Source organism: Spodoptera frugiperda, chromosome 2, assembly GCF_023101765.2.
Source record: "Spodoptera frugiperda isolate SF20-4 chromosome 2, AGI-APGP_CSIRO_Sfru_2.0, whole genome shotgun sequence".
Classification (NCBI taxonomy): domain Eukaryota; kingdom Metazoa; phylum Arthropoda; class Insecta; order Lepidoptera; family Noctuidae; genus Spodoptera; species Spodoptera frugiperda.
Genome location: NC_064213.1, coordinates 5,275,806 through 5,290,909, shown reverse-complemented (window position 1 = coordinate 5,290,909; position 15,104 = coordinate 5,275,806). Strand labels below are relative to the sequence as shown.

At 39.3% G+C, this 15,104-nt stretch overlaps 1 protein-coding gene across 1 annotated transcript; it reads left to right on the top strand.

The window, feature by feature from the left end:
• The first annotated feature begins 2,675 nt into the window (after positions 1-2,675).
• LOC118269260 (protein hairy) lies at positions 2,676-14,041 on the top strand. The gene is made up of 4 exons (XM_035584276.2): positions 2,676-2,979; positions 11,793-11,888; positions 12,136-12,430; positions 12,538-14,041. Exons 1-4 carry the CDS (start codon positions 2,872-2,874, stop codon positions 12,819-12,821), a joined length of 783 nt encoding a protein of 260 aa, XP_035440169.2. The 5' UTR covers positions 2,676-2,871; the 3' UTR covers positions 12,822-14,041.
• Positions 14,042-15,104: the final 1,063 nt, after the last annotated feature.

Genomic DNA, 15,104 nt, shown 5'->3' with positions numbered 1-15,104 from the left:
CCAACTCAAACGAAAGTTGAGTAGCCCTTCGTTGAGTGTCTTCACTCATAAGATGCTCATCTTAAATGTTAAGTAAGTCTCGCTTTAGTCTTAAACTTAAGAAATACGTAAATTCTTTTCCATTAAAGGGAGACCTCATTTCATTAAATGACCATTTAAAGTATTTAAAGTCAGGAATCCCGAAATTTGCGTTTGTATGTTACGCAAATACGTGTCACGAACTAGGTCGGGTTTGCGTTTAAGGAGTGACTCCATAAGTGACGAGTAGTCCAAGAGTTTCTGCATATAAATCGGATTTTTAGTAAAATGAAATTGTTACGGTAATGTTTTGTAATATTTGTATGAAAAACAAAACTGTTTTGTGCAACGGTACTGGCTTGATAAAAAATTAGAGCAGCCATTACAAAAGAATAACAGCAAACTAATTCAAAGGAACGTTCTATTTTTAAACTCATAAAAATTAGTAAAATAGAGCAGGACCTTTGTCTAAAAAGGTTTTATGATGGCGCGGAGCTGCAGTAAAACGATGCTGTTGTTAAAAAAATATGTTCACCGTTAATTGTAACAGTTTGTTATTTATTTTACTTCCGAAAATACCGCAACGTTACAATTTTAAAATGTCACTGTTATTTTCTGAGAATTTCGAAATAAAAAAAAATCGACTTCGTTATTCGTCATTACGAAGATAACAGTTCCTGTTCCTATTGCTTTAAATACTATATATAGGTGAGGCAAGACTGTAATGGTGATTTCCAGAGATGTGCTATGCTATATTGCTGTGGATGCGTTTGGCTTCCACTAATTATATTCATGGCTTAGCACTGGAAACGGATACAACTAACACAGTCATGATTTTATATGGAAGGATGCGTGCTATGGATGACACAGCTACGTAGCTTAGTATCAGTGGAAAATGTCACGTAGTTTCACAGCTTAGCTTTTACATGACAGCATAGCTATATAGCACATATCTGGTGGAAAAGCACACTAAAGATAGTATGTGTAAGTATCTACTATTTATGTCTAAACTAGGATCCAGTCCCGCTAAATAGGTGTTGGAATGAAATCTCGGGAATGTGCAGCGAACGAAACAGGCAGATACCTACCATCCATCAGCTTTTCTAGAAATAGGGAAACGTTTCAAATATTTTAACGAGTTCGTCAAATGGTATTTATTATGCACAACTTCGGATCGTTACCGGTTTTAGGATGATCCCAAGTTAAGTAAAGCGTGTATGTTATTTACTTTTTCTCGTAATAATTTCAGTTGGAACTTGAATGCGGATTACCACGCCTTGATTAGCCCACGCCTCTTGAATACATGAACAACTTTCAAATGTGACATCAAATATAATGCTCATGGAAAACTACGTCCTAGTCTAGGCAGATCGTCTAGTCTAGCGTTTTTAATACACTAGAGAAAATTCTAGTACAGAAGCACTGCAAACTTAAAGCAAATGTTTGTATACCGGTCGGCTGAATACCATTTTTGCTATAGAAACAGCACCAGTCGATATTTTATCACATTAATATTATTAATGTGATAGTTTGTTTGTTTAGATGTTTGAATGTTTGTCGGTCAATCACGAAACTACTGAACGGATTTTATTGAAATTTGGTATACATACAGGGTATGAGCTGACTTATGATAGGATACCTTAAATCCAAAGAGAACGCGGTCGAAGCCGCTGGCTGAAGCTACTTACAAATAATTAGAAGATATTCGGTATAAAAATCATAGTTTTTAAATACAAAAAGGACCTTACATTCACTTACTAATAAATGTCATCAATACCTGTTTGATGAGATCAACCAACATTTGGCACCGACTGCCTACTAATTAATGTGTCACGTGCAGTGTGCACGGCGCTTACGTGCGCGCGTGCAAAGTGAGTACCTGTCCTTACATCACATGGAGGTTGACATTTCTCAAACCCTAATTAGTTGCGTTCGGCAACAATAGATGATTTGAATAAAGATCTCAGGCATGTAGGACAATGCTAGCGGGTGGGCCAGCCCAACCTTTGCATATGCTAAACAGAGGCTGTACCGGCGGACGCTTTGAAGTCGGTCGGTAGACGCGAACAAATTTATGCTCAGTGTCAATACATTAGAGGAGAGCGGCGCGACGCGACTGATGTCAGACCCGGCTGTTTGAATAATAAGTGCGCGGCTCCATTGTGCCGCTGTCTGACCCGCCACTGATAACGCTGCCAAAGGCCAATCTTTACTCCTTCAGCTATTTTTATCGAAATCATCGAGAGCTCTCCTCTTAGATTGTATAAATATTGTTATCTGTATTACAGAGGCAGATTAAATTGTTTATCTGTCAAGGATAAATAATCACTTACGTGTTCGAAATCTTTACGCTATTGCAACCAATGGTGAAATGTATGTTATTAGAGCTTGATAGCATTTAGAGGCGATGAACCGAGCTTATAATGAGCAGGTACGAAAAAGTTCAACACTGATGAAGCTGAAAATTATTCCAGAGCCTCGCTTAATGAAGGTTTTACTTTCAATCGTTTTTTATTAAATTCCTAACATAAACAATCAAAAAGAATGATGACATCATTAACATAAGCCACTAATCTCGTTGGAAAAAGGAACAAAACGTGACGTAGGATAATGGAGCTTGGTGTAATGATGCGGAGGCACGCGAGACGCCTTGCGCCGCGCCCGCGCCTCGTGGACCGCGCGCGTGCCGGCCGCGGCCGCGCGGTCCCAGCGACGCGCGACCGACTGCAGCTCAGTCGCGCGACGAACGCGATACCGTGCACACGTACCACACGCTCCCCCAATAATGCAGTGATTGCTCACGAACACGTTAGCTATTTGGATGTTTATAAAGTGAAGTGTTCATTAGTAACTATGGTGACGGGTATTGCCGGCAGCCCTCAGCAGGCCGCCTCCAACCCAGTGGTGGTGAATATGAGTCCAGCGCAGGTTGAACAGAAGAAGAGTGGAGATAATAGAAGGGTAAGTTGTATTTTTGTTTATTAATATTACCTACTTTTTGTTTTTGTTTTTAATTGTGATGTTGAATATTTTTAACTCAATTACAATAGTAATTGGTACAAAAATTAGATTAATATTTTTTATCTGCAATCTGTAACGCTGTTATTAAAGAAAGACATCAACGCGTTTATCAATACTATATTTTTTTATATTATTAAAAAAATATAATGTATTTTATCGAATTGTTCACGTGTGTTAATAATGTTAAACCGGACATTTCGGATGCTTTTCAGCAGGTAGACATTTTACGTATACAAACTGTAAAACCAAAACGTCAGGAAAAACAAAATAAAAGAAATTTTGATTTACGAAAATATAATCATGTCGTATTTTTGTCTAAATAAAATGTCAGACTATTGTAATATGAATAAAATAAAACAGTTTAAAGTAATAACGAACTACAGCATGTAATAAAGTCCGCCGTGTAGCCTGCGGGCTACGGCGTAGATGTTTCGTAGACCTTTTCGTAGGCAAAGTATGATTATGAATACGCCGCAACTTTGCCTAATTTTATACGTAGAACTTTCAATTTTCCTAACCTTTTACATGGTCTAATAATTTATTTATAGAAATTAGTATAATGATTAGCATAATTTCTTATCTTTTCAATTAAAAAAATATATCTGGAAAACAATTGCCGAACCGAACCATTCCTTTTTTCTTAATATGCTTAGGACCAATTTTACATTGTATGGATAGACGCTATATACTTATCAGATTTTGAATTAAGAACATAATTCGTACGCACTATCTGTCACGTAAGTTTATCAGGTACTTATATAGAGTTGACAAAACTGACACTTAGTAACTAAAATATTTCCTCTCTTACTAATTCCTTATTTGTGGACAAGAGTCGTGAAGGCTTACCTATACCTACCTACACGGCCACTTAGAAGGTGGGTAGGGCCACATGATGCGCACGCGCACATTTAGCGAGACGATGCGACTTGACACAGTTGTCACGATTCTGTTGTAACTTGTGACTCGCAAATCACTGAGTCTACCTGTTCAGACATGTTTCACATTCGTGAAGAATTTGTATAGAAAAACAGTGACAGGAAAGCTGGGTAATACCAGCAGAGGAAATTGTATAGAGTAGAATAATAGTAGATAATTTACTCTCCAGTTTAAAAAAAGAGGTACTTTCCACTTATTATTCAACTCATAGAACAAAATTATTTTTTAAGTTGGTACATTACGTTGGTACTGTTGGTATAAGTAAATAGGACCTACATACATACATGCGTATTGTAAAGGAGTCAGACTTAAATAAAAATGATGGAGCCTTAAACTAAACACCTTTGGTACTTATCTACCTATCTGTAAAGTACATTAACAGTATGATCGAGTTCGCTAGGTGAATAATTAAAAAAAAAACATTGCCATTATTAAATATGATGGTATGATAAAAAGCCTAGTATAGGCATAGTATTTGCTTAAATACTAGGCTTTAAATAGTAGGTTACTTACACACAAACGTACCAGTGGGCTTAATGCCTTAAGCATTTTCTGCCAATCAAGGTAATGCTGAGATGAACATTAGCCTTACAAAGCATCACGCCTTTAATCACCTAAGGCTTAGGTTGGCAAGGTACACCTTTATAAATATACCACCTTTATAATATAGTTAAGTATATGTAACACTTACTTATATTATAGATCTCATGTTAAAGAGTGTAGCCCAGAGGATGCATTCAAATGCTTTGACTCTTTGCGATTACCAAGAATTAATAAAAATTATAAGTAGGTTTAAACAGCGTATTAAAGAGGTCCATGTACTTTCATCACGTTGAAAATAATTTCAAAGACAATTCTAATTCTCACCTTCCTGTAGTGCTACGACAAACAAGTACCTATGTTTGTACTAGATAGGTACTCGCACTCGTACTTATCAAACCCGGCGTTTTACGCATTACAATTACTATTTACAATGCGATATTTATAGAAAGCGATGTTTGTGCAGTATTTTACAGTAGTCTGAAGGTGATATTTTTAATAGTTTGAGTAAATATGTATTTATGAGGCCCCTAACTTTGAGTTAGTTACAGTAGCAGTGACGGCTTTACGTCCATTAACGCGTCGTGTGGCGGAACGTAAATATTCATGCGAGCTGTTTAAAAACCGACTTTTCGCACAGGTAGCACTATTTTATCCAGATAAAGACTCTTTTCTCAAGTAAACATTAGTACGATGCTCATTTTATAATATTACGCATAAATGAATGCCGGTTCGAGCGTAGCTTTGCAGCAGTCTTGAGGCGTTTGTCACGTTTTCAGGAAAACCCGTGACGCGTGTCGCTGAATAAATACGAATTTCAGCGTGTGCGGTGAAACATTTGAAATCTCTTAGGTATGTGTTAGAATTTGTGACTCTGGTCAATTACAAATTGTTTCAAATCGAGTTGAAAATTCATTAAACGGCCACTGTGAACTGTGAATGATGCCAAGAATTTGCCGTTTCGCATTCATGAATTTACGTACATAGAACCATTCATTATGAATTTGCTGTAAATCAGATTTAGAACCACTTTCTTTTAACAATAAACACATTAATCTTTTGCTTGCGGTTCATAACTACCAGAAATTTGAAATGGAACACATTTTATCGACTGTGGAAGACAGAGAGCAGATTCATCGTTCTTCTTTACCTACATTAGCTTGCAACCAAAACAGAATTGTAGTTTTTCTTCAAGGTGGAACTTTTAATTGACCTTTAAACGGTGCAAACATTTTCCCACGCAGTGTGTCGGCATGGAGTGGTTAATCCTACGCGAGCGAGTTAACACCAAATAATGCAGCACTCAGTCGCGCGGCGCCACCCACATCGCATCCCTGTTATCTTGCCAGCCACTCGAGCCGACTTAGTGGCTGCTAGGGTTATCACCCGTTTATACAGAGTCTAATGTAATGCGTATTATCGAAGGTTAGGTGTTGCGCTATGCACTGTACTATCTTTCCCTTGATAGCACATTGACTTGGTTAGGAAACAAACGCTAATTTTGAAGTTACTATTGCACCATGTCTGTTTGGTGTTTCGACCAGGCTGTTCTTATTTATAGTAGGCTTAAAGATATGAAAAAGATTTCTTGTGATCTGTTGAAGGTCGTATCGCTATTCGCTAAGCATTTTGTTTACTTCTTGCTATTGAAGAAATAGAATAGAAAACCATCATCATTACATCATTACATTCTAAAGCAGAGTATAGCAGTAGCTTTTCCAATCCATTTGGCATGTTTACAGTGACCAATGTGTACAGTAAATACATTCTTTTTGGTGCCAAAATTCATAAATTGTGTGATTATCGGAGTCAGCCCTCCGTGCCGTCCAGACAGTAGGAGCGTGACTCAGTGGAGGCGTGGGCGTGCGCGTGGGTGCCGCGCTGTGGGCTAATTGTCGTGGGAACGTCCCCCCTCCCCCCAACCTACCAGGACGCTAGAATGCGTCATAGGATAGCATAATGAATGAGATGCCGCCCCAGACCTGTCAGCAATGTGTTTTTATGACTGTCGCGCTAGAAGCAGACGCATTTTATAGACACAATATTAATAACAATTTTTTTCTGGTATTTCTAATGATTTTTATACTTAGACTATTCAACGTCGTGATGGAAATATGAGAACTTTATACTGCGTGCGATGAGACTATTTCAAAGCCTGGTTATTTCTTTGAGGCGTGATTACTCCGCCTATCTCACGCTCAGTGAATGTCAGATGAGTTGATACTATTGGAAAGGCAGCCTCTCCCATCAGCCATCCGATCTATCATACAATTGGTACGTACCCATATTAATCACGCTACAAGACACGTAACAGACAGTAGATGGATGCTGACGCGTAATTACACGCGTCTCGTGTCTCTTGCGAGCGGAGGAAGCTATTAGGCAGCCAGCAATCCATCATGTGATGATAAACATCATGGCTGCCGTGAGATAAGCCGTCGGCGCGTCGCGTGTGACCGGCCTAACGCCCACGCGTCCACATCGCCGACCGATACCGCCTACAGCGACCTACCGACGCTAGATAAGGCGCGATTGCATTGTACCCGTGGGCTTGTAATATGCTTCGATAACGAAGAATGTTCCGTATTATCATCATTAGTGATGCTAGTTGTTTTTTAGCCTCCAATCTGTAGGCAAGAAAAGAGAAGTGGTTTTATTATTTACGGTGTGGTCTCGAAGTAAATATTTCTCTAATAGATCGTCATAACATGTCTAGCTTCTCAAAACAAAAAGCAGTGGGTACTGGCACATCTAGACGTCTGGCGAACTATTATAGTGTGGCGGAAGTTCGGCGTCCGCTCCCACGCATTGGCACGCGACGCGGCATCGCGGCCGGCGCGTGGCTGCCAAGCGCATGCCAGCGGCCGCCCGCTGCCCACTACCGAACCGTGCCAAGTCGTCAACTAGCCCGCCACACCGCTAACACAGAAGGTGAATTTACCTCAGGCTTCGGACTAATTGGTTCTACTGTAAAATATAGAGAGCGAAAAGCCTAAGCGAAATGAAAATGTGTGAAACTTACTCATGTCACAATTGTTACTCATCCCGTTATTTGTCATATAAATGAACAAGTCTTCTGTTTCCAAGAATCCACTGATGAACAGTTCTTCATTAAACATAAACACACTTAACATAGCTATACAGGCTTTACACACACATTATGATTCGCTTCCACACAGAAGGCACTCACATGAATTTACGACTAATGATTAAGTCGGCGCAACTGATGTAGCACGTTAAGTCTCTGTTAAGCTGTTTAATCCTTGTTTCCATACACTTTTCTGATAAAATACCATAAATCTACAGATGTTGGTCATAACATATGACTGTATATTTGACTAAGTTCTTCGATGCGCAATGCGTAAAACTGAGAACATGAATCAGACGATGTTATCTCATTAAGCATCTTGGTTCACGAACAAAGCTCGACGAACAATGCCGACGGAGATATGTATAATGTTATGCGCAGATTAAACGATTTATCTTTGAGAGAAGGTCGGCGCGGGCGGCGGCGCGGCGTGGCGTCGCGTAGCTCCGTCGCATCGCTATTTATCGCATGCATTAGTACCGACCTGTCAAACGTGCAGATTTAGGCGATACGAAATACGAATGTGTAATGACCACTGGGCGACTGCCAGACAGAGCGAAATAGCCGTCTGCGCCAGGGGTACTCAACCTGCTGTCCGGAGATCGCAAACACTTCAGACGGATTTGAGTGGTGCCTAATGAGGCTCAGTATTATTCCAAATAGCTGAAATTTAAAATCCTTTTTATTATTTACCAATTGTATCTTCAGCTCGTATATGACTTCAAACTATTATGATATCTGCAGAAAACAGTTGACAATTCCTGTTTGTAAGAGCGCCAATGACAGTACTATAGATATGTAACCAGGGTGCATCGCGTGACTCAGCCACTTCTAGTAAATAGATATTGACGACTTGATCACGTCTCTCCCGTTCTGCGTTAATATCAATTGTGAATGTCACTAGGAATTTTGTACTGCGATGTTAATTGTCACATTAAAGAGAGTTGTGGACATTGACCACATTGCTATCGCTGGTACCAAATTGCTGTCATTGTTTTATAACTATCAACTTTAAGTAAGAACGTGCATCCCTGATAATTCTGATGTGCCTATAGGTTTCCTTATTTTTATTTATTGCTTTGGAATAATTTTTCATCACCGACATCCATAATCACGCTTTAGGTCATATGGACCTTGTAAAACTCAATCAAAACGCTAACAAAATAAGGTACACATTTGCAAGGACATAGAAAATTTCTACATAACAAAGAAAAATTTGGTCACGAATACCGAAACGCAGTCTGTACGTCGTACGGTTGTAGACAGTTGATAGCCCTGGCACGTGTGCGCGGCGCCCTGCGACTTGCGACTAAATCCATTCCGCATGTCGGGCCAAACGTTACGTAAACCGTATTGACGGACATTACAGAAGTCCCACTGGACATGTGTGTGTAAGACATAGAATAAAATATATATAAAGTATCATGAGTGTGTACAAAGGAGAGATTAAGATGTAGGTACTATGTAAAATGAACCTTAGGACTATAAAGGAATAGTACAAATTTTGAATTTATCAACAAGCCTATACCCCACACCCACAAAAAAAAAAACTTATTAAATTGTAAGCCTTATTTACAGTTACATGTATCTAGAAGCGATTCGCATCAATCAATCTTATCTAAATAAAGCGACTTATGACAAAAACGCCGCGAAACTTCTCAGCAAATTAACATTGAAAACCATTCAGTAGATTATGACCGACAGTCGACTCGACACCTACCATGATGCACGGCCTCGTGGAAATCACTCTATCACTCGTGTGGGTGGCTATCGATTAATTAAAATGGCGTGTTCGAATAAACATGGCTTATCGAGCACCTGTTATCGAAGACTATCAGCTGATGGTATCGAGTCAACACTTACGTGAGACGGGGCGTGGGTGCGTGACTGATAACGTGCGGACCCACCTGATAACGTTCTTTTTTGTTTTAGGTCATTGGCACACTGATGCTTGCCGTGCTTGGGTACAATCCCTAATCTATTTAGTGTAATTAGGAAACATGGTTCTTTCTCTACACTTACATTTACATATTATCGATTTATTTATAAAAAAAATAACTGGACAAATAGATTCCGAGCTTCTGTGAAAATTGACCGTATTCTCATTAGCTTTACCAAGACAATTAATCCAAGTTTGTTTTGAACTAGTCCCCCGACAAGGCAGTCAATATGCGTCGAAAAGTAAAAAATATGGCCACCACGCTGTACAGAGAATATTCAAATAAGCGTCTTGTTATTGGCATCTTGTAAAGCGATTGTAATATTGTAAACGAGTAACAAACGTCGTGTTTCTTTTGACTCGGCTGACAGGTATTTTGTTAGCGCTTAATATATTCAGAAATGCGCGATAATTGAAATGGCTCGGCGGTAAAATGGGTAGGTGTATGTACTTGTGGCGTATGTGCCCGTGTAGGTATGTGCCTACACAATACACGAGTGTACTATGTGTGTCTGTGTTCGCTATATCGGGCGCCGCGACGCCGCAGGGCGCCGGCCACGTGCCACCTCCGCGTCAGACGACTTTCCGTCTTTACGATCTGCGGAAAACTATACGAGCTCGTATTTCGCTGTAGGTACCTACCTTTTCTCTTTCATGTTTTTAATACGTGTAAAATTTTTACCACGAATAAAATATTTCATATTTATTATATTTTAAAACATTTACGATGTTCGTTTATACGTAGATAGCAGATTGGAACATACGTGTGTATGAGATGCTTTACAGTTTTTTTCTTGTTTTGCAATCAGTTGTGATAATAAAATTTTACTACTGCTTGTACCTACGACTTATAGTTAATAAATCATTTCAGTGAACAAGCACGAGTTGCGTTCACTAAGTAAGTGGATTCGAGAAATTTTCTAAAGATTAAACCATGAAATGTATGTGAGTACATGACGTATGCACATATATTTAGCTTAATACACGCCTGGCGATTCTTCCAGGAAAATGTACAAGGGTTTTTCCTACAGGCGGGAGTGAGATGATTGCTACAAATAATGGTAAACGAATCGTCGCGAAAAAAAACTATTGAAAAGAGATTATCATGATATAAAAGTACATCATGAAAAGGGAAAAATGGAGGTCGATACTAGGTACACATATATTCTATCTAAATAAAGCAGTTAATTATTTAATGTAAGTTCGGGTCATTAAGTACGGAGGCTGTTATCCTCGACTACGGAAGCGGTGTCTCGTGCGGAAGGCGTCGACTACTTCCCGCCCCCGGGCTTACGCCTGTATCGTGTTATACCTCATTTCTATGAGAATATTACCAGTAGCCCGTCAGTCTGACATTGGCGTATCGGTCAGACGTCCGCACGATCTAATTTTGAACACGTAACCGTGACGTTAGACTAGTTCACAGAAGCCGTGTTAACATTTAATGTGCTAACGAAACGAATGCGTAGCAGATCAAATGTGATAGACGAGCTGCCCACAATTTATCGGACGTGCCGACACTACATGTGCCAATTTTTAAAAATCTTCATATATAAAAATGATTAGATCTTTCGCTTTGGTACCGCGCCAAGCACCGATAAATACCGCCGCAGTAGGTATGTCGCTTGCAGGCAAAGAGCGCAGCCAGTTATCACGACAATGTTAACAAAGACATGGCATCGGTGTGTTACATATTAGTAACGTTCGTTTGATCGTCACGTGGTCCCGCCACGCGTGATTCAGCGTCACGGCGCGCGCGCAGCCAATCACGACACGGACGACCTTCACCTTGAGGCAGTCGCACGCGCCGTCACCGGCGTGTAACCAGAGATTAATGGCTCTTTTTGTCACGCGCCTTACTTGGTGTCACCCGGCGATAAAGCGATAACAATGTTGTTTATATACAGCATAAATAAAACTACAATACTCGTACCACGGGCTCGCATGACTGATTATGTGTATTAGCACTGATTTATGTAAATATTGTCCGCTTGGATACCGACTGACTATGCGTCGCGTGAGAAAAAAAATATGTTCGTGTGTTTGGCCGTAGTTTTAGTGAAGTTGCGGCTGTATGATAGACTGTAGCCTTAACCTTGCGTGTAACATTTAGTTGTTACACGTGCTGCTAATGGATGCAAATGCGCGCGTTGACGCAAGCCGCAAGGATACCTGCTTATTATCAACTAAACGTATTACACTGTGCAGTGTACTATGGCGTATTTTCACATAATATTTTGTTTGTTACAGAGCAACAAGCCGATTATGGAAAAGCGGCGGCGGGCGCGCATCAACAACTGCCTAAACGAACTGAAGGCGTTAATTTTAGATGCTATGAAGAAAGACGTGAGTATAAAACCTGATGAGTTTTGCAAATATTTATTTAGAATCGAGGATGGGCCGTCTAGACATATTATATTTTCTCAAATAATAATCTTGAATAATTGACCGTACAAGCACCTCCTTACATTTTTTTTTTCTATAAATATTTCCGCCTTATAATGTTTTCTTATTATTCACTGACACGGATCTTATAACGATCAAATATTATCTAAGAATATAGGCATTAACCGATTGCTTTTCCTTGTTACAGCCGGCTAGGCATGCTAAGTTAGAGAAGGCTGACATCTTAGAGATGACTGTAAAGCATTTAGAAGGGCTGCGGTCTGAAGGAGCTGGGTCGCCGGATCGATTCCGTGCAGGATACAGGCACTGTGTGACTGAAGTGTCGAAGTTCCAAGGAATCGAGCCGGCCCTGAAGAGAAGGCTGGTGAGGCACCTTGAAGGTTGCGTCAACGCTCCGGGGGCGAGGCCAGCTGGGGCGCCCACACCTCCCTCCGACACTGAAGACTCCTCTCAAACACAACATTCTACTATTTTTATATCTGGTAAGTTTCTCACACTCCTATCTTGATCTGTAACTTTATTAAACTTTCTTGATACCTTCATAAACTATTTTCCTTGCTATTTTACTAACTGGTGCCATTTATTTCAGCCGGTCCAGGATCAGGCGTCCGTCTAGTGCCAACAAGATTGTCTAACGGTGACATCGCGCTTGTGCTGCCAGCTGGTGTGAACGCGAGCACTCTGGGCGCGATACCAACATTAGTACCACTGTCCCCACGAGACGCATCTTCGTCCACGTCTTCGGAGACGAGATGCTATTCCCCAGCCAGCTCTGGTTGGGGATCACCACCACCACCTCCCGAAGAATCAGCTCCCCTCGCACTTGTCACAAGAAAAGAGACCCCAGAAGAAAAACCTTGGAGACCATGGTGACACTCCGTTCATTCCTTACATAACACTGTGATATATTTTAGCTGTACATATAGTATGTCTCCATCGACAGAATATAGTTCCTAGTGATAGTTAAATACAGATTAAAGTAATAAATAATATTCGCAAAGAATTAAGAAAGCTACTTTTACTTGAGTTACTCGTTCGGTCAGTTTTAGATTGTGTGATAGAGTTTATATTATAAAGATAATTTTAGACGAGAGTTTGTCTTTACCTTTCTGTTTAACGAAAGGTTTATTTTAACTTTAAGTTCTAGGTTATAAGGTGTATATTCGCGGATGACATCTGAGGCAGTATTTCATTTATCATAACGTAGCGTGACGTAGCGTTATACGTCATTCATTATTTTAGTTCGTAAATAACTAGTGCCATTAATTAATTTCCTTCATTTTTACATTGAATTTAATATGCTTGAAGCTTTTGTAAATAGGAGTTTATGCAAATATTGAGCAGTTGACGGTCAATATTTGAGTGTAATCGATATGATAGGATTCTGTGTGCCTTATCCAGCAAAATCGTATAGTCTTCCATTACATAGGCGTATGAATATATAAATGTTTAACATGTAATGTATATAACGGCAGGGATTAGTTGTCGTATGATAATTGCGCTCAATATTCAGTTAGTTACGTTACCGGAATAAACCAGTAGTCATTATGGTCTTCCTTTATCAGTTACCGACGAGGACAGTTTATATTAACACATATTTAGTTTTATTTTTACATTATTTGTACGAGTGTGAGTGAAGAAATGTAGACTTCTGTAACATAACTAAGTTATATTTTTATAATAATAACTATCGTGAGACATGTTAAATTAACTAAAAATCACGGTTTACTCACGTAAATTAATTGAGAAAAGCTCTACTAGTTTCCAGCCAGTAGGCTGCGCGACGTCACATAATGAAGAGTCCCTCTGTGACTCGAAACTAGTAGAGTTTTTCTCAATTAATTTACGTGAGTAAACCGTGATTTTTAGTTAATAACTAAGTTAAATGCAAGTGAAATGTATTTATGTTTGCATATTACTACGATTAAAGGATGTTAGTTTATTTTGTTTGTAAACAATATTGTAACAGTTTGCCGTCTCAATGTAAATGGTTAAGTGAATAACGTGATATTACTTAAGATTGTGTTTAATATGTAAGCAGATGTACCTAAAAGAAATATGCCATTAATCTAGAAATAAAAACTATGAATATATTGAGTCGTTTCATTTTGTGGTATAATAGAGACATTGAACTATTTGATTTGTTTGATAAAATTGGCTTGGTAGTTCTAGAGCCTAGCGCTTATAAAGTGAAAAATATTTAGAAGAAGAGATACCTAATAAAGCTCGTAGAGATCACCTAGCTTCACTGACGGACAGACTGACAGACTATTTATTTATTTATTTTTAATATGTAGTACATATTTATGGTTTGAAAGAAATAACTTCTTCGACTTTCACACTTCAAAATTAGTTTTTGTTCAGCAGTTGAAGTCCTTAGTGGATATGATGATGATCTTAAATCTGTAGTGAGATTTCAGCCCAGGCCAGATCCAATACTATCAATCTATTATAACTATTTATTTAGAGACAGTAAAATATTTACTACATATGTAGATATATGGCTATTAGGTGGTGTTGTTGATTTGATAGTGGTCGTGCCACACAATAACACAAACACATAAATATTTCAAAATGAATACTCTCCTGACTCTATATCGTATTACTAATGTATACGTAGGTACTCAGGTAGGTAGGTACTGGTAATCCGAGATTTAGGACTAAAACAATATTGTACTGTGTTGTATTGAGTGACCTCTGTCTGTCAATGTTTTGACTACCTGCGAGTGCGGGAGCCGAAAGCTTTTGTTTAAGAAAACGTTATCTCAAATGGTGTTTATTATACCTAAGTTTACCTGCAACGTCGGCCTAGCAGTTATAAGTATAGTTTCAGTAAGAGGGTTACATAAATTATCGGTAACATCATGGAGTCTCGACCTCCTGAGGAATTATCAATCAGGAAGAATGCCAATGAGGCTCTTTTTGAGAGGGAATAGCATTTAATGACTTCAACCGCTTTGGGCGAGGCGAGAGCCAATATCAGACTCTTATTGACAAAAAACAGCCCGATCCTACTCCTGCTTTTCGAGCTGGAGTCCCAGTAACCTGCTGGGCAGTCCCCAGCTCCGGGTCGCTATCAGCCCTGCTAAGCCCATGTCTATAGGCCTACAGCTGTCAAATACGATTATAAGGTGTCTAACGAATGTAAAGAAGTTT

Bases quoted from the DNA above. Each gene is read 5' to 3' on its own strand.
- LOC118269260 (XM_035584276.2), top strand. From the start codon at position 2,872: ATGGTGACGGGTATTGCCGGCAGCCCTCAGCAGGCCGCCTCCAACCCA. The intron at 11,889-12,135 runs GTGAGTATAAAA...TCCTTGTTACAG, and splicing joins TAGATGCTATGAAGAAAGAC to CCGGCTAGGCATGCTAAGTT. The intron at 12,431-12,537 runs GTAAGTTTCTCA...CATTTATTTCAG, and splicing joins TTCTACTATTTTTATATCTG to CCGGTCCAGGATCAGGCGTC.